This window comes from Diadema antillarum, unplaced genomic scaffold (genome assembly GCF_040938485.1).
Source record: "Diadema antillarum isolate AM-2024a unplaced genomic scaffold, OU_Dant_1.0 scf00000054, whole genome shotgun sequence".
NCBI classification, from domain to species: domain Eukaryota; kingdom Metazoa; phylum Echinodermata; class Echinoidea; order Diadematoida; family Diadematidae; genus Diadema; species Diadema antillarum.
Window position 1 is genome coordinate 438,228 of NW_027270943.1, and position 21,235 is coordinate 459,462.

The 21,235-nt window shown below is 39.1% G+C and overlaps 1 protein-coding gene across 1 annotated transcript; it reads right to left on the reverse strand.

The window, feature by feature from the left end:
• Positions 1–11,434: 11,434 nt before the first annotated feature.
• Positions 11,435–13,927, reverse strand: LOC139715740 (QRFP-like peptide receptor). Its single transcript, XM_071627291.1, has one exon. The coding sequence runs from the start codon at positions 12,807–12,809 to the stop codon at positions 11,619–11,621; it is 1,191 nt and encodes a 396-aa protein (XP_071483392.1). The 5' UTR covers positions 12,810–13,927; the 3' UTR covers positions 11,435–11,618.
• Positions 13,928–21,235: the final 7,308 nt, after the last annotated feature.

The following is a 21,235-nucleotide window of genomic DNA, read 5'->3' on the forward strand; positions in this document are numbered from 1 at the left end:
GTCTTGATAATAAAATGTGATGCTAATTTCTTTTGTGTTCTTGTATAACATTCAAGTTAGTTCATGTTGGTTTGTTTGTTTGTTTACGTAACAACGTAACGATGCTTTTCCAAATTAACGGTTGTTTTGGAGAACTCGATAGGGTGCTCTAAAAAGTTTATGAGGATTCAGAATATCGTAGGAAAGGTGAAGAGGTTAGTATCATTCATCATGCTGTTATACAAATGGCACTACGGTTGTTTTCTTACAACCATTAATTCGCCAAAGTCCTTGTTCTCGTGTTGGTAACCGATGTGTTCGAATGAAATAGTACGATGTTGTATGCGTACAAACTCTTCTTTGCATTTAGACAAACCTCCTTCGTATGTACTTAGAAATATACTGCCGTCCGGTAGATTTGATCAAGGGATATTGTATTACTGCTCGCTATGTTTTAAAACTTTAAGAACTTAATCCCATTATATGGACAAATACATTGTATAATAAACAATATATACATGTGTATGTATAACAAATACATGGTATAATAAACAGTATATGCATGTGTTTGTATGTATATATGTATGTATATATATATTTGTCAAGTGTGAGGCTAAAGATAAATTTATGACTTCGACTTAGAGCAATAACACTTCTCCAGGGCTCCCCTTTCATTAGAGCCTGCCTTAAGAGGTGTTTTCTCGCCTGTCCGTGATTTATAGTTGCCCTTAACCGTTTTCTAGATCATGTTTATACACCGGGTTCCAACCAGGAATAGATCAATCCAGCTTTACAGGCACGCTGCGCTTTACGAAGAGATGTGTCTATGCGCCGGGAATCAGGCCATGAAAGCACGCAAACCGCCTCTTCCTGGCTTCGCTTGAGGCGCCAAGTCGCCTGCAACGACAACATATCATCACGTGGCCTAAAAGTGTACATCTCTGTCATTTAACACCTGGATATCAGTGTCGAGCATTGAATTTCCATGACCTTTATTGGGTAACACCCTCTCCCTGGAAAGAAAAAAATGCAAAATAAATCCTGGATAGTTTGCGGGGGGTGGGGGGCGCACTCTAGTCATGAGACCATTTCCTAGTCAGATCAATGTAACGATGTGGAATCTAATTGACATTTAGTTCTGCTTTTGTGTAACGGCCATCGAATTCTCAATTTGATAATTTAGATTGGTACGCTAGTGTTCCCGTAAGTTACAAAAGCTGTTGCGATAGTCAATGCATTGGAACCCCGTTCTGAATTTTATTCCCTTTTTGTAGTTTTTTTTTTTTGTACAAAATCTACCCGCTGTCAAGTTTGCAATGTCAAGGCAATTTGAGAGCTGAATTAGTGCAAACTTATGGGTCTTGAAACCAGATCATGAAGACGCTTGCGAACTGAAACAGAAACCAGCCACAAGGGTCACTAATGTAATATTATGATGGAATGATTTCAGTAGACAAACATTGATTATCTGGACACGATATACAATTTTCAACAATCCTGAAATCAAGCAATTTGACACCATTGCTAAACAAGGAAAAGAATTTTTCATTCAAGTGGAAACGATGAAAAATCATCAAGTAAAAAAGGTTATCTATCTATTCTTGAAACGGCTCTCGTCCAAGCTTGTATGAGAGGCCGATAGTGGAAGTACGTACTCTGAGGCCGAAGGCGGCATTCAGTCTATGTTTAACAGCGTTAGATTTCCACCACTCTTTACGCTTTCTTTCTTTTTACTTTGGCTTGTGGTTTTGTGTTGTTTGGTTTTTATTTGTGGGGTTCAAAAGTAAATTGTTGAGTCCAAATAATGGACCTCAGTACAAATCGGAATGTTAGAGGAAATTCCGTGACGACGGGAGCTTTAACACGTTTGAAATGCTGAACATTATTAGGTATTTTACGCTACTGATAACAGTCGCAATGTCCGGTATTGGTGTCACCATCCTAAGGTCTACACCACCTAATGTGATTATGGTATTTATGTAAATAATGGGTCTAACATTGAAAGTTATCATATCATTTTTTTCCTGTCGGACTTTTAACCCTTTATGTGTCAATGAATCCAATGCGTACAAATTTCACACACATATCTATGGGCAGAAAATCATTGTGGCTTGCAGAGGGTTAAAAGTTCTAAGAGAATCAATGATTGCACCAATCATTTTGAAAGAAACGGAATGGACATAAAAATAAAATAAAAAATAGATCAGGGAGCATGGACCCTGCACTCTTAAAACATCCGAGTCAGAACTGACCCGGAACTGGGTCCATTGGGGTCACACACCGTTCCGGGTAAAAAATGACAAGGAATGGGGTCAGATATGACCCATTCAGAGTCATGAATTCGGTCAGGGTGTTCGGGGTCTTCGTGACCAAATTCCAAGTCCTTTTTGACCCGGAACGGTGTGTGACCCCAACGGACCTGTTCCGGGTCAGTTCTGACTCGGATGTTTTAAGAGTGTGGACACGACCAGCCACAAGAGCTACTCCTTCCCCCACAAAATATATATGTATACATACATAAAACCTTCCACGGCCCCTGTACCATATCATATAAATATGCCTTGTCTAACATGTGATCTCTGAAAGCTCTCAGATTGTTGATAGTAATTCAACGTTAACAGCTATCGATTCTGCAGCGAAGGAAATATGAATAGTTAAATAGACTGTAGATGATAAGACTTATGAGAAGAAAACAGCAAAAATCTTAACGTATGCGATATTTGCCCATGGACAGGAGTAAGAGTTGATTTCGATGACGCACATTGCAGGTAATATGAATATGCTCTTGAGATTTTAAAGGCTGGCGTATATGGCGGCTACGTCTTAATACCGCCCCGGGTTATATTGCATGCAAAATCATCTTTGGAGAACGAGATATCTTATATTGGATGGAAAAGTAAGCATACTCCATATACGGAACAGATCCGTTATGACTTTCGTTTTGTCAATGTTATCATCTGCTGGATAGGATAAGATTTTTGATGAGAAATAAGTGATATAGGTTCACTGACAGTGAAAACTCATTTTTGTGCTTTTCATCGTTACCATGGTTACTCTGAAATGATTCATCTAACTCTCAGATGCCTTGGAGCTTGTTGAGTAATAGTAGGGAATGCTTGGTATTTGATTTTACGCTATCTTCTTTTCCAACACTTACTAATATTCACAGCTAGAGAGCTTGGGAGAGTGAGAGGGAGGTAACACTGCCATTACCACATAGGATTAAAGTAGGATGTAAGCGCAAGCAGCCTGTCAAGCAAGTAGAAACAAGTGGGTGATATTTAGTGTTCAATTATAGATTCTCATCACTCATATTTCTCCATATTATGATGTCATCTTCTCCAAGGCATCCCTGGTAATGTTCAGAGTTGCACGTCCCTCAGTGCTTTCAAAAAAAAATATTGCAAAGCTTTAGGATGTGACTTGATTTTAGTGGATGGAAATGCACTCAACATTCAGTGAATGCAGATGGGTTTATCTTCTCTTTTATTTCTACTGCATTTTTTGAGTGTATGCAGATATGTGGGTTTCGTCCCGCTTTAATTAAGATACTTGATATTCTGACGTTGTATGTACATGATACACGTACATTCTTTGACTTACTTTGCGGTTGCATATTATTATTAATATTATTATAATTATTATTATTATTATTATTATTATTATTATTATTATTATTATTATTGTTATCATCATTATTATTGTTGTTATTATTATTATTATCATTATCATTATCATCATCATTATTATCATTATTATTGTTATTACTATCATTATCAATACTACTGCAAGGTCTCTATGCGCTTTAGAGGAAAAAAAGATAAACAGGAAAAGATAAAAGGAATATAACTTCATGCGTGTAACTGACGTCCATAATGTTCCATATTTTCACGATATTTGACATTTTGTTTGAATCCACGTAGAACTGCAGGGAGCCTAAGGAAAGATGTCTTGTACAGCTGAAAAGGGCAACCTTGCAGGATTTAAAGAATAAAAATAAAAAGAAATGAATATATATGTATTTCATGTAATCAAGCGGATGGATATGACCAACAAGATGGAGAAAGTCTGAATCTCGCGTCTAAAAAGTGTGAAGGATGCAAAATCTACATCACACCTTGAGACAGCTAGTTAAGACAATAGATGGTGTCTGCTTGGAGATCTTCAGCTCTTCTTACATGAGTCATGGATCATTTCACCAGGGAGTATTTATACAGGGCTGTTGTGACCGAACGTCGCACGCAGAAGTCTGCTGCATCGGTTGAAAGTTGATAGTGTTTCCCCCTCCGATGGCTGCTAAATTTAGAACTCCGGATATGGCCATTAAGTCTGAATTCATTTATGGAAATTGCGTCTGGATTTTGATGTCACAAATAAAACTATCGACATAACAAGACACGGCACTTATCATTTATATGCATCATTTAAGAAACGCAAGGATGGTTGAATCTCATTACCTAACGGCAGCCAATATACCCAGGCCAGTTATAATTTCGATTTGCTTCCTTCCTAAGAATGTCGGGAAAAGATGTGATTAATTCTATGATCATGCACATTGCGCAGATGGTTTGTTCACACTATTTAAGAAATGATCTCTTTTCACGATGGTTTGAAGGCAAGGGAAGATGATATCTCCTGGGCTTAACACATCTTCACCGAGACGGTGAATCGATCACCTCTGACTGCAAACTTTGCCTAGATGGGGGGATTGACAGTCGATACCGGTAACCACGCTAAAAAAATGATGTTAGGCCTACTGCTGCAGACGATTTCGATGGTATTTAGGCACAGCCAAACAGCCGCAAGACTTTCAAGATCTTAGTTTTCAGGAGTGTTTTAGACTGAAGTATATAAAGGTTCAATTACAGACAGACCAACTGAGAAGACAGAGAGAGGGGGAGAGAACACTAAAGCCTTATTAGCATAATCGATTGGCAATGCCTTTTTCGTACGCAAGCTGACTACCCGTTCCTGCGGAATGTTTACACTGAAGCATAATCGCGTTATGGCGTGCTTTCGCCAGCGAACTCCTCAATTACGCGAGCGGGCCTTGTCGGCACGTCTGCGCGGTGTGGGAAGACGAGGAGCCGCAAGTGTGCCGTGCTCATCTTGTGGGCACCACGACTCGTCAGCCTTTCTGCGACACGTCCATGCTTGAAGCAAAGTGGATCTGACAATCAAATCATTTTAATGTCGGAAATAATTACACGACATAAATAGAATCAACTGCAGACTCACCAGCATCGAAACAAGGAGTGCGTCAGTCGTTTACGGGTATAAACAATATTGTACAAACGGAATGTCTTGTAAGTAATGACGATTTTTAGAGTGGATTTATGCACCCATAAAAGGTGTTTACAAAAAGTCACTGTTTTCCTCACCGGAAACCGTTGAAAAATTGATATCAAAATGTTTGTGTATTCAGTCATGTCAACCACTGCCTTTACAAAATATGATAATCATGACATGCAAATATATCTAATGTTCACGTCTGTTGTTCAACAGAAAAATTATGAATTCATGCTGATCAATGGCACAATCTGAATTAATCGATAGTTATTAGGAAGACGTCGCTTTAACTCTGCGCAAGGCTGGACCTAGGTTTGAGTCACGCCAATGGACACGCTGATGCCCTTGAAAAGACAATCCACTTAAATGCGTCTCCCCATCATGGCCAGTGAATTGATGCTTGCGAGGGCATAAGAGTCTGCTTGGATAGCATGATATGACTTTGCCCACGAGGCAAGGCATGAATGAGTTGACAAGGTAGAGTTTTCCTAGCTGGTACATGTATTTTGTGATATCGTCAATGAACGTGAGAAACAATACCAAAGCATGTATATACGACTGAGGATTTATACATCCACCTGCTCCTACCAGCGTCATACTCACTGTGTAATACGCCACCATGCATTTCATTGATGTCACATCAAAGATCATGTATGAATCCACATCAACTGTTCAGTCATGATTGAAGAATAATAGCAATGATTCCTCGTTATGATTTCATCGTAATTAGGTACAGGTACAGCGCTGTTTGCATTATCTGCGAACAAAGACATCAACAAAGTGTCCCTGATCACGATGGCTGTGTATATGGTGCTGAACGCATAACGTGATATTCAATTCGTTGCGCTCAGAATTGTTGTAGAACCGAACGCATGTTTTAAGAAGATTGTATCAATCATTTTAATGTGGTTCTACTTAATACAATACTATGTTAAATTTATACATTGCCTTGCTACTTCATCAACAACAATAATGCTAACAAAAAATATATCGGTTTTAATCTTCGGTTGATAATCATAATCAAGGGTTCTTTGAAAGGGATATAGACATCCAAAGAGCTTGCGTCAAAAGTAAATAGTGACACAAAAAAAATCATACACATTTAGAAAACAACTAAAACAATGGGTACATTTACTTGGGGACATGTATTTGTATGTACCGATGTGTTGGCTCAGTGAGTAGAGCGGCTGCCCTCACAATCGGGAGGTCGTGGGTTCAAACCCCGGCCGCGTCATACCAAAAGACGTTAAAAGATGGGAGTTGCCGCTGCCTTGTTTGCCGTTCAACAGTTGAAAAAGGTTAGAGCAACGTCGATCTGGCGCTGCTCAGTGGCTGCCGGGCCCACGATCAATTGGGCAAAATGAATTTCCATTCTTGGACAATAAAATTTGGAGTTCATATCCAAAACAATATCATATCATCATCATGTGTAGTCTTCTTCTCTACTTTTGTGTGTGGGGGGGGGGGGGGGGGGTTTCTCCCACAAACTCCGGAACCAGGTTACTACATTACTAGTTACTATTGTATGTCAGACTTTGATTCAAATTAGTTTGAGCCTTCGAAGGAGATAGGAAAAACGACAATTCGTGCAAGAGTCGAATGTTGCAGACACATACTTTCAGTCAAGATTTAATCCATCACATACGTGCTGATCTGATCCATACACAAACGTGCCCTTACACAATGTAATTATCTTGCATGAACGCCGACAATCAACCCTTAATATCCACCAATGTCTAATGCAGTATTACACTCATGATTCACAATGACATCGCTGTACAATATACATAATGTTACACGGAGAGTGTTCACATTGTTACTTTTACATCTTCTGTTACATTCAGTCAATGATGCAATGATAATTGCACAAGAGCTTTTTCCAGTGTCTACATGCTCCCAGCAATCGACAAAGAAATAATTTACATTTGTATACACACATGTTATTCGCCAAAAAGAAAAAAATTATGTATCATGCCGTGATATTTGATATACATATATAGATATATGAAAATAAAATAAATGCAAAGAAATGCGTTTATGCCAGATTTTGAGGATTACCTAAATTTGGCCAAATGCCCGTACGAATTCCTTGAACAGCTTAGAAGTTCTGATACTTAAATATGTCGACAAAGACAAAATTAATGCTTGTCTGAGACATTCAGTCCAGTAATAAAATTGCTGTTTCGGCCGTTTTGATATAAACAAGAAATTACAGACAACAAACTATTAAATAACAAGCATAAAATGATCTAAAATAGGGAATAATAGAAAAATGGCAGTGCACTTATAACCACAGGGAGCATGACGATAAACGTTAGGGTGCATCTAATTTGGGTGTACTTTTGTCCTTGGAGAATATAGCGATACCACTTGTGCGCGAAGTTTCTTCTTTCGTTTTCTTCTGACTCTCCGTTTCATTTTTATGTAACGGGGAGGGGGGAGGGGGGAGGGGAGGAAGGCAAACAAGAGGCTTGTAATTGAACAGGACTCGTGAATACGATTTAAGGCTCTTCGCGCGAAGTCGACGCCGCGCGGGAAATGGAATATAGTGCCACTCAGGAGGGCTTGACATTGAGCTCGGACGAGAAATATCAAGGGGTCTGAAGATGGCTAGCGGCGTTTTCATGACCGACTAAGCCCAGAGAAAATGGAGAAGATTCTTGTTTCTTGTACATTCCTCTGGTACAATTATCTTTTTTCCTCAGGCTCCTGCTTATCACCTTAGGCACTCCTAACTGGTAGGCTGCATTATAGCAATGGTTTGGCAAGATCTCGATAGGAAAAAAAAAATTATGAAAAGGGAATTTGACTTGGATTGCTAGTGACAAATTTTATTGCAAGGTAGAGAAGTAAAGAATGTTTACCCATAAATAACCAATCTTAGATTTCTATGGGATTCTCAAAGTTCTGACATCAATGCTCAAACCCGAGATCCGCCCTTAATCTAAATCCTGCGGGTCCGAAGTTGCATCCATATTACGGGTTAACCGAGCGCAGTGAAAACATGAACATCTATGTTCGTGCATTATTAAATCCAGTGGAACATAAAAGCAAACAGACTACAGCGCCAACCAAAAACGACAATCGAAATTTGACGTGGTGAATGTGTCAATCTTCATTGTGTTCAACAAACGAAGCGCAAATTGCCTCGATCGGTAAAATTGAGTTGTTATATCTTCATCAGCTGTGCAGCTTGATCAATAATGTGGCATTAAATCTAGTAACGTTTTGATGTCAGAGTTTCAAGATTCATCATGAAGCCGTACTTTTGGAAAGAAAAGTGGTACAATTTCAATAAATCCCTAACATTCCAATATGGCAGCATTACGGAGAACCAACTCTCTTTCTCCACCTAGCTGTAATGTCATGAGGATCCCGTAAACTATATCCCATCATCTGATGGACGACAATTTGATGTACTGTCATGACTGTACTTTTCTCTCCTCATTTTGTGAACGGATGCAGACTGAATGTCCTATGTCTCTTCTCAACGTTTTACTATTTTGGTCACTTTTCCCTGCCTACCGGTGAGAAAATTGATGAAAATGTAAAATGTCACGACTAACTAAAATCCATCAGTGCTCTCGATGTCATTACTGGCGGGGAGGAATAATGCTCAAACCACTAAGCAATTGTGACAACCCGTCCGAAAATAGCTTATTCGAATACAAGTGTGACATTATCAGTATTTCTCTATATTTACCCCGTTCTTTTGGTTATAGAGCAAATATATTTAACGATGCAACACGCTCATCTACTGTATATTGGTCGGCACAGTTGTGAGAAATCCATTCGGTGTTCATGCAGTAAAAGTATAGAGTAAATCAGAATTACGAATCTTATCAAAGCCATATGCTATTTATGCCAGCAAAGAGTTCATGTTATGTTCGGTGCCAATGCTGATTTTTTGTACATTGCATGCTTCATTGATATGGTGCAGCTCAAACGCTGTGATAGTAAGAACAACATAATAGTACTAGGCAGAAGCATATTTAAAGACCAGTGCACGAGCCATATCACAGTACACCGACTATACATAACTGTACACTTCTTAAGCTTATCCAGACGGTAAGAAAGACATATCATTAATGTCTCCAAAATAGTGACAAACACTAATCAAGGTTCCAGACTTGTCAGTCAAGTTCATTTGATGACCTTTTTTCAGCAAACGGCAAAGTGTATCGTGCTGAAATACTTAAAGTATGTGATGGTTGTTATGCAGGCCTCACACTTGTCCACTAATTGAGCAAAGATGGCCACGCGATATAGGAAGTGTTAAAATTCGGCTCTTCGCATCTTTAAGACAGTGGTGTTTCTCAGGCTATTTGCAAAATCTTCGTGTAACCATCGTAGTTTCTTCGTGTGCCTTCGGGTAAATGTCTTGATAAAGATTTACATCTTCGTGCAGGTTCGTGTGTGGTTCTAGTGCCATCGTGTGACCTTCGGTAGGCATCGTACTTTGCTTCGGCTGTTAAGTGGCTTTTATCCACGTTCGGGGCCAACTTCGCACGATATTGAAAATATCTTATTCATATGGCCATCTTGTGTCAGTTTGAGACAGTGCGACGCCAGTCTAAAATGAGAAGGATCTATTTCGTATTTGAAGGTTATCATCCAGACTTTCCCGCTCTCTTACACGATTATACACAAAGATATTGATACTATACATGTAGTACATGTATGACAATATTCTTCATGGTGAATTTGACATTATATTCAACAAATGACGCTGAGCAAACACAATCAGAACATTGTCCTCTACTTCAGATGAAGAAACCGAAACAAAGTCATTGATTCTATTGATGAATACAAATTACAGAATTTTTCTATACATACATTTTAAGTTGGTAATGTCTGTAATATCTCTTGTCAAGGAAATCTACATTAAACCAACAATATGTATACGTTTCAAAGAAATTGAAGTTTCTTTCCTAACATATATTACAGGCTATGTACTACGTGAACATTAAACGAGTGTGAAATCTGTAAATGATCAACGAAGATTTCAGTGAAGAAAAAGCGAAATTCGTTAACATGTACAACGATGCATTTTTTTCAGTTATAAAATAAGTGTTCGGAGTTTGAAAATATCTCTTAAACTTGAGCTCTTACAAGACGTTATCAACGTAAATCTTATTGAATAATGTAGCAAGTCACATATGGTTTCTAGATTTATGACGTTGGTGCTATTTAATGAATATACCAAAGCCCTAACGTGATATAATGCATCAAGTCAAATCGGCTTACTTGATTTCCTGCTTTTTAAATATCCTGAAGGTGATACTCTGATTCCATGGTTTCCGCTTCAAAATGTACTGGAAAGATTTCAAGCAATGTGAGACCTTAATGTAATTTGCTTCTCTAATGAATTCTAGTTTAGAGATTTGTCATCAATGTCTCATTACTTGAAATCGTTTGAAAATCTGATATTTTCAAACATCAACGTGACATGGATGACATTGTAATTGCCAATGCCTGCTACGATAGCAATATAATGATCAGATACAAGAGAATAGTCAAATTTGTACATTAAAACTTTGAATGACCAGCATTTCTTACAGTGTCAAATAACAGGATATGGTGCAATCGTCAAAGATAAAACCACAAAAGAAACACAAAAGATTTCCTCCCGAGACGAGAAGATTCGATCTCCTCGCTCTTAATGCCTTAAGAGACACCAGTCATAGGTGATGATAACTGCAATACACTTGTGTAATCAGGGCCATTGATTCCTACTGAATAATTGACCTTCCATCCTTTTTGTTCTGTGAGAAATGGCTTCAAAATAAATCAGTGTGTACTGATCGGGGGAAGAAATCATATCATCAATTAACATGAAAACAAATAAAAGACTACCCCTGCAGAGATGTGGTCGCACAGATATTGTAGAAACATCTCACTAGTCTTTGGTGACGTGTCCGTTTCGCTTTCATGATCCTTGTTTATCGACATTTCCAAGGCAACAGTTGTTTCGAATTAAAGCGTCTTATGCCTGGTGTGTCCTGATCAAAAGTCCACAGATCCAATATAGTCGTTGGGTTTCTCCTCTCCATATTCTTGAAACACAATCATGAATAGATGAATTTTCCGTTCCTGTAATAGGGTTATTGTGATCATGACTATGACTCGTCTCATCCACATTATGTGGCTCCATCTATACCATATACCACTTTCTTTTTGGCGTAATACTAGACGCGATTAATCTGACTGTGGCAAGATTATCAGGAGGCATCGTCACTGAGCGGGAAAACATATGAACACTGTTTCACTGAAACGTTCGATTACGCGTCCACAACAAACGTTCAAAATGCAATTAGCAGCAAAGCTAGTCTTTTATCTTGCGCAGCGACTTACATTTTTGTGTCTTCTACAGGTAGCTTTCGTGTATTTAGTACAGGGGTTGCACGAGTAGAAGCAGTGCTTTCGGCCGCAGTTGGTTGGAGGTACGTACCTCCAGTGCCCATCTCCTGACCTCTACGCTTCAGGTTGCCATTTACGTTTGACCCGGATACGACACCTGTTGTGCTCTTACCTGCGTCAGGTATCAGGTCTTCCAGACAGGTAAGGAAAGGCAAAATGCGATGGAATTCTTTGCGGAAGTTATCATTCAACCAAGCATAGAGGATGGGATTCATAATCACGTTGCTTCCAGCAATCATCTGTGTGATTAGCGTCCAAACGCAGGGGATTGCAACTCCAACTTCATTAAGCAGTAAAAATACATTAAATGGCGACCAACAGACGGCAAACACTACCACTACGGCCGATAGCATGCGGTTCATCCTTTGCCGTCGGCGATTTTCTCGATACTCGCTCTCTCGCCCCCTCATTCCGGGACGGACATTGCGGCTAAGCTTGACAGATATGCACGTATGGGCTATGGTAACGAGGATGAGGGGGTACCAAAACTGGATCATAAACATTGCAATGCTATATCGCGTTCGCGCCTGCAGATTAAGCCAATATTCCTGGCAGATGATCACGACTCTGTCATACGCGAAAGAGAAGTCTATGAGGTCAGTGTGAATCGGTATCGGTAGGGTGAGAGCAATGCTGCTGATCCAGATGAAGGCTAGTGTCATGTAACAGCGAGTCTTGTTTATCGGCTTAACGAGTGGGTACACAACAAGACAGAAGCGGTCAGCGGCTATAGCTGTAAGTGTGAAGGACGAGACAAAAATGGTAAGAGCAGGTAACTCAACCGAGATCTGGCAGAAGATTTTGGGCAGCACCCAGACGTAACTCATGGCCATAGTAACTGTCAGAGGGAAACCGAGTAAAGTATACAGAAGATCCGAAACGGCAAGGTTGCAAATAAAGATGTTGATGACTGTTCGCATCTTTGGTCTCCGAATCACCACCAGACAGACCAAGACATTTCCGAACACCCCTAACAGAATAATGATAATCGTCAAGAGCGCGATAAAGGCCTTTATTACCGGATGTGCTACAGGCAAGTGACATGTCAGATCATGTTTGGTAACATTGGAACCGTTAGACTCAAGAAGGCTATCATACTCGGTGCTTGTTGGCTCATCCATGTTCTCTATATTTCGTCTAGCTCTCTCGCGATGAAATAGAATGTCTTGAAACAGACGAGCTTAAAATCTCTCCTCAGAAAAGGGGCGAGCAAGTTGTGAGTTTCCACAGGAAACAAGACCATCAAATGAAAAAGTCAGAGATAACTGCAGTGAATGAATGATGGACCTGGTAGTGTGCTATCACATGTCTTTTGCGGGTATTGCGCATGCAAAACTTTCTAATATCGAACCAGTGGTGACGTTTAATTTCCTGTTGGAGTGGCGTGTAATTTATGCCAGTCTATTTGGTGTTATGTATTGGAGAGCGTCGCCTAATTTCCTGCTGTACGGTATAGTTTGTGGCCGCCGATCCGTCGAAAATAGCTTCTCTCGCTCGAACTGGTAATCTAAGAGAAATGCACCACTCAACTTAGACAATATCGCTCATTTCAATGCCGTATCATTATAAGAGGATGTGAACTCTATTGAAAGTAATACTGTCACTTTAAAAGACTTGGCGAAGCTACACAAGGCTCTGAACAAGATTTCACATTCAGACTTTGATTGATATTGTACAGAGGTAAATTTTGAATTGTTTCTTTTTTATCAGCACACAAATCATTTTACGCGTAAAATGAATGCCATGAAACATTTCCTCGGAAAAGGTTTTTTATTTTTTTAAGAAGAAATCAGTAGAGTATAGACACTGACGAGACACAATCTAATTCAAAATTGTCACTGCATAACCTCAAGTCAAATTTCTGCTTGAAATGCACACTTGTTTGTCCGTAAGTAAAACGTCATTTGCTTCAGTGGAGAGAAAAGTAGATGACAAGTGCAATTTGTAAAACATTGCCTCATCCTTGGTGCTTGGCATTTCCCATTGGTGAGGCGAATCCACTTCTGGGTTCGAGACGGCCGATTCATCAATATTGTAGCGCGTCACAATCTCATTTTTGACATCTGTAAGTCTACATTTGTACGCTGTGTCATTTCGGACGAAGCTTCATGTCTATACGTGAGATATACTAGGCTCTGTTCTTGGCGAAATGATTCATCCTATGTTCTAAGCTTCTTTTTTGCACTTAAAAATCATGTGACTTGAAGGATGATCATTGTCTATGGCTGAAAATCTTTTACAGTCACTCAAATATCAAGATCAAGAACACAAAAGACTCGTTTGCATAAATATTGCAAGCAAACAATCGTAATTGATTGATACCAATTGCCTTCAAGTGAGATGTTTGTAGAAACTCATGTTGATATTTCTATTCACCTTGGTGCTGGTAATGGGACCTCGAACAAGACGCTACACCAGTGTTTTAAGTCATAGTTGGATATTTGATGCAGTTGCCTTCCCTTGCTGTTCCCGTTTTGGCGGATCTCATCGAGGGAGGTGCTGCAACGTTTAATCCACAACACTGACATAGAAAACAAAGTCTGACGCATAAAATGTCAAGATTACATTTGAAAGGGACCGGCTTGCTCCCACTCCACGATGCCTTTCATTTGACTTCCATAAATGGGTCGCAATAAACTAGCCTTCATGAGATTGTTCCTTGAAGAATAATCGCGCTGGATGATTCAATCACAGAAAGAAAAAAAAACGAGCAAGCGAGACGACAGTCTTCGGAGCAATAAGCTAAGCCTGTACTGAGGCCATTGTCATTGCAGTAAACATTATCTCCTCCGGCCTAAACAACACATTGTGGAGAGTTTGAATACAGCTAAGTTAGTATGACGGGATTAAGCGTGATGCAAAGAAAAGGTTCAAGTAAACACAGGAATATCTACAACGAAGCATTTGTAGAAGTAAGCTGTGTGTGCTGACGTGGATCTTGTCTCGACGGCGGTCTCGACAGAGACTGCTTGAGTTTTTAGCTGTCCCTTTTCTCGAGATGCCACGGAACGAATACTGGTTGCTTTACTGTCCGCTGCGAAATATATAACGTGCGCCAAACTATGCCGACGGTAACGAGGCAGAGCTAACGGCATCCCCGCTCTGAAGCCACACACGCAAGTGGCTGAATTCGTAGACAAGTAAGTTTACGTCCGTGGATGATGAGGACTTACTGGTCGCTCTACACGTCGGTGTACTGTACTGGTTGCGCAACAGCATCTGCATCTTGCTGATTGCATGCATATACGCCACGCCCACTCACTGTGATTACAGCCACCCGGGAGAGGGTGATTCGCGAAACGGCAAACGGGTAAGACGGATAGACCAGAGAGAGAGAGGGAGAGAGACAGAGAGAGAGAGGGGGGGGGGGGAGGGTGGGAGAAAGTTTCACACGTGACCCAACTCACGGAGTCACATCGGCGTACACGGGAATGCTGAAATTGATATGATAAATTTCCATGTGGCAAAGATGGGCAGTGTAAAGAATTTGTATGTCGCAAGCCCATAAATACACGTTATGCTTATAAATACAACATATGTCACCGAATGTCAAAACATATTCCCCTAAATCAGAGAGGTTGTTTGACTCTCCTGGTTTCCCTTTCTTGGTCCTTTCTTTTTACAAAGTTTAGAGCACGTGATCTAATGGCTAAATGAGGCCGGAGCCATGTTTTTAAAGACCCGGTAAAATATGACCTCTTTGAAAAGTCAACAAACTATGAACCTTTATCTGTCCAAAATTTAAGAGCATAATTGATTTCTATTGATTTAGAAGTGTTTCAGTTGAAAATAAGTCTCCTTGCTAATGCATGCCAGTTAATGGTCTTTTTACTTACAAGAAACATGACGCCGCTACCACAAGGCGTCCTGTCTCTATAGTCTTGTCTCCAGCCACTTCTCTCTTTATCTGCTATTATCTTCATCTAGCTTCGTTCGAGTTTTCAAAGATAGCAATGATTTTAGTAAAAACGCTGAATCATTTTTCCCATCCTGACTAAACAGAAGGTTGTCAAGTCAAAGAGATTGAAGTGTGCATTTCTTTCATCCTATTTACTTTTAGAAACATTTTTTTTTTCACCATTGTATCATCATTGTTTCACTTACAGAGTATCAGCGACGATTAACAGATGAAACGATACATCGCCTCATTCACTTTCTTGATGTATTGTACAATTTGATAATATCCAGGCTAAGGTAAGCCAAAATGAGCGGTTTCATTCAACACAACGTCAACGCAGCAATGATATTGTCTTATTTATAAATGTAACAGTAGCTCCAGCTAGATAGGAACCAAAAAGAATACCTTATAAGAAACACTAGTTCTTTCATCGTACCATCTACGCCTTCTCTCCATCAGTCCTCCCCCTTTTTTGGGGGGGGGGGGTGGAGGGTGGATAGAACCAGCATTTGTGCAGTCATGAAAACGTGAAAAAAAAAGATGATGGCATGATCCTCATTTTTAATATGATTTCCAAGGAAATAGGACATACTGTACTAGCCATCCAAAGATCCTGTATGCAAATAAGCCCACATATCTTTCTAACAATAATCCTTACAGCTGTATCAAAAACATTGAGCTCACAGTACAAACGGCCCTCCAGCATACGCTCCGATGAATATGATGTATTGGTCGCCTCATGCATTGTGTGAATGTGTCACGTGGCCGAGGTTCACCCTGAAGCAAACAGGTGCTACTTCCAGCCAATTATTTCCCGCCAGAAAATCAGCCATCTTACACACAGACGGAGGCACGAACTCACTCGAGTAACACGCTTCCAACCTGTTGGATTAGATGTAGATTTCACTTTCTTCAATATGTATGTGTCGTTTAGTTATTCCACTGATAAACACGGTGACTCCCATTATACCGAATCCTCGGGACCGGCAGTTTTCTTTCGTTATATCGACACTTTGTTATAATAAGTTTATAGCCTAACAGTAAAGTATGTAAAGAGAGATAGATGATAATCTTAGTACCTGAATTTTTACTTCGTTTTGACGAGAATTTCGTTACAACTTTGTTCGTTGTAACGGGAGTGCACTACGTGTATGACAAGGGAGATCACTAAAAGAATGGTTGTGAGCTTGATATCTGCACCTCAGTTTCAGTTTGCCAGAAAGAGCTAAATTCCTATTCGGTTTGACCTATCTCATCGTAACTTTACAAACTGTTATTTGAGTGAAGAGGCTAAAATGACAACTAATTTTAAGCATAACATGTACAATGTTAGGCATATCAGCAGAATTGTATCAGCAGAAAAGCAATATTAAAGTTTTCGTGTTCATACAATTAAACCGGTAACGTTGGAATGCTTTGATATTTTGTTTCTGATTATGAAAACCTATTCTGAGGTAACCGTTTTCTTTCTTAAGGAGAAATATAGAATATAAGAGCTTGATGTTAAAAGAAAATGAGAGTTCGATGTTCCATTGCATGGAATGACAAAAGCATTAGCTTTACTTTCTCTGAGAGATCCCGTAGAAATAGCAGTAACAGTTACGTTATTATTGTTGTTGTTATCAGTACTGTTATCATCCCTAACACATTTTAAGGAGTTGGGTGTATCTAGAGAATGTTATTTATTAAATACCGGTGTGCAACTTTTACAATGTTCAGTGTCTAGAACAGACAATAGATGGCGCCATTTACGTTGCTTTTTACTTTTCCAAGGGGAATAATACGCACATTTGAACAAAGACCCCTACAGGTGATAGCACAGCCATAAGAAATGTCATGGCTCCTTAGCTGGCATTTCCTCAAACTGATATGTAGATGTTTATCCTGTTGATTCTGCACGGAATCTGGGAGTGTGGTTTGTTTCACGCCTAGCCTTTGACAGACATATCTCTGAAGTATGTAAAAATTCATTTTATCATTTGTTTAATATTGCACATATTCGAAAGCGTTTGACACGGGAAAGTACTTTATTTATTTATCTATTCTTATTCATTTCACATCTTTAAAAAGGGTGGCCCAAGTCAGCATTGGCTGGTTTTCATCGGGGCCCTTTAAAACACAACACGTAAAACATTGCAGAATTACAATTAAAAAAAAAGAAAACATATATATATATATATATATATATATATATATATACATTTCAATACAATCAACAATTAAACATATATAACGCTTATAGAACAATTTCAAAGACCTGTAAATACTACAACGGTTTCTAAATGAACAAAAAATGAATTGGGAAAAACGATGAACAATGGCATCTATTGCACAAATGAAACAACTGATAAAACTGTGTAGGTATTAATCATTGAGTAAAAAAAAAGTACTGAAAAAAAACATCCATGCGTTTGTCATATAAGTTGATTGGATTATTGTAACAGATTATTTTATGGCTTACTTAATAATCAGTTAGGTAAACTACAAAGGGAGCGAAATGCATGCGCTAGATTAGTTTGCAATTCTCCTCGTTTTTCTCATTGTAGACCCTTACTACGTGCATTGCATTGGTTGCCTGTAAAGCAGAGAATCATATTTAAAACTTTGTTGACTGTATATAGAGCTATTCATGGTACAGCACCAGTGTACACACAGGAACTTGCAAAGTTAAAAACATCATTTCAAACATCTTATCACCTCAGAAGTTCACGGAATCAAACATTATTGAAATATCCATCAGGGAAATCAAAAGTTACTCTTGGTGACAGGGCATTATTGTATGCTGCACCAAAACTATAAAATAATCTCCCTTTGTTTGTCAAGCAGCTACAATTAATGAGTTTAAGGTCAGGTTAAAAAGTCATCTCTTGAAGTAATGAATTTCATGTTTGAATTATGTATGTTATTTTGTAATGCGCAGTAGAGTATATCGTTATAGTAGCTGCGCAGTATATTAATGTCCTTTATCATTATCATTATTATGCCAACGAGCGTATCAATCTCAGGTCCATTTCTGTCGGAAAAAAAAAAGCCTTTGCAAAAGTCAATTATTCAATATTGGTCAGACAAAAGTTCGACCGAAGGATATAAATGCTGATAATCAACCACAGCCGACCAAACAGTTGAGATATATTTAGCGTTATATACCTCGTTTTCAGAATGATGGCCTTTTGCAAGATGATTGCCGAGGTTGGGAAAGCTCTAATGACTCGAAGAAGAAGCTCGAATAACGGCTAAATGAGGTCAGAGTAAAATGACATAATTGAAAGATTTCTAGCGGCCGCTAAGAGAGGTCAGACCTATGGTGCAATTCTATCATAATTCGACATGATACAAGACGAGCGGTTTGTGTTTGCGCGCTGCTTGGAATCGGTGAGATCCCCAGCAATGATTCCAAACCATAATAATAAGGGATTATTCGGCGTATGAGATATCACATAATTACTGCTGTACCATTCAGGTTATAGAGCTGGCTTCATTTCAAACTTGGCACGAGTCACATTGAGACATATTATCGTGAGTAGATAATTATGTTTAATGGAACTCAGTGGTGTGTCAATGATTAAGCACGCCTCTTGCGACTCGCCAAATAACAACCTGAAAGATTTTTGTTTCTATCAGTATAATAAAGCACCTTAAGAGAGAGAAAAAGATAGCAATAGCGACAAGAATACGTTGGGGTTTTTCAGAGAAAATGTCTTTAGTTTATATAGTTGTCTTCTTCCAGAAAATGTTGCTGCATGTTCAAGTTAGGTTTAGTAGATTGGTAAAACAAGTAATATAGTAACTACCTTAATTAGAATTAGACATAATAACAAGGGACGGAGTTGTCAAGGTTCACTATTTTCACAGTGAAGTCACACGGTCATAATCACGGGTGAATGAAACATTATGTCATGTTGTCATCATGTACAGAAATTTTCACTGAAATTCCATAACAGAAAAAATCGATATAGAAAAACACGACAGGTTTTAGGTAATAATTACAGGCCTATGAAAAAGGCGATATGCAGATATCGCACGATCGCCTCATCTGCTTTGTCTTTGAAGACCAAAATTTAAAGCTGTTTCATTTGCGTGATAAATGTCTACCGGATTTATATTTCTTTATCATGCAGCAATATTGGTTGAACATAATCTTCATCTATTTTAATGTGTATGTATAACTCATAAAGAAAAATGTTGTAATTATTTTAACACGCAGAAAGCAATATTTAAGAGCAAACTGAAAAAGAAAATGTAGTTCGGAACAACATCACTGTTGCTACATGAACAACATAATGATCTTCCGTTGTGTATAATTTCATGAAAATAAATATGTATCAAATAATTCTGCTTTAAGAGGCAATGAAAGTAAATCCTCCTGGCTCCACTCGGAAGAGCGTCCATCACCAAGAGACAGGCTCCATGGCAAACTACCCATCCCATGCGACCCACCCTTCAGCGATTATGAGACGAGAAGAAAAGGTGAGGACTTCGGCAGTGATGACCTTTTCATGTTCCAATTCCCTGCCTTGCAATCTTTTTCCCGATGGCAGCTTTGGGGAATACCACCCCCCCCCCCCTTCAGAAGAGAAAAAAAAGAAAATAGTGTCCCGTTCTTTTACCGCGGTTTACGAGATGCATGAAAGTGGAAATTGGCAACCGGAGAAAGAGAGGGAGGATACAGAGAGAGAGGGAGAGAGAGAGAGAGAGAGAGAGAGAGAGAGATAGAGAGAGATAAAGAGACAGAGGGAGAGACATAGCGAGGTTAAAAAAAACGAATAAAAAGTGGCAGATGCAGAGGGGGCAAGTATAAGGAGAATATCAAAAGAGAAAATATATAGGTATCGCAATATGTTTTCATCTTGTTTGATGAGAGGCATAACAACCAAGAAGAAAGAGAATGAGAGAAAAGCGAATGGAGAATCTTAATCCTCTTTTTAATGTTTTTTATGCAACCAGTGTCCACGTGACAACAGATTAATTAATTGCTAAGTTATAACCGTATGTACGTCTCCCACCACCCACCCTTTAAAAAGAAAAAGAAGCAGAAGCAGAAGAAAAAAGCAATACATGCATGTGCACATTAAAGAAATACTCGTGAAGAGATAGAAGTATGCGGGCTTGCGTGAAAGACACATCGATTAAACTGACCAAGAATAATTGATGTTATGGTAAGGCGTAATGACTTAATGATGTTTCTTCCATCCAAAATCCAGTGAACTGTTTCTTTGCAAACTGACATCGATTTTCTTGTCAGCGGCAGACAGACTCGCGGTAGCATCAAAGGGATGTTGACAACATTAGAACCGGTAAGACACCGTCACATAAACTTGCATAGTTCGGCGCGTGGTGTCTGCTTTTTTCATTCCATGCTTCAAAACGAGCGGCATGCTAATTATGGCATACCATGGACTCGTCACGAGTTACCAAACCTACAACACACGACAGAGGGTCGGGAAAACTTGAAAGCGTAATTTTCTTCGTAGTGATGCACTCTAAGTAGAAAGTTTATGCTTCTTTCGAATAAAACAAACCCAGGAGTTGTGAGAAGGTCGAAGTTTTCAGGCGAAAAGAGCGAGGAGCATCAAACATAATTCCGGTGAAAACTTAACTATTACTTTTAAGTATGAAATTTAAGAGATGCTTAATACACTTTTATAGTGC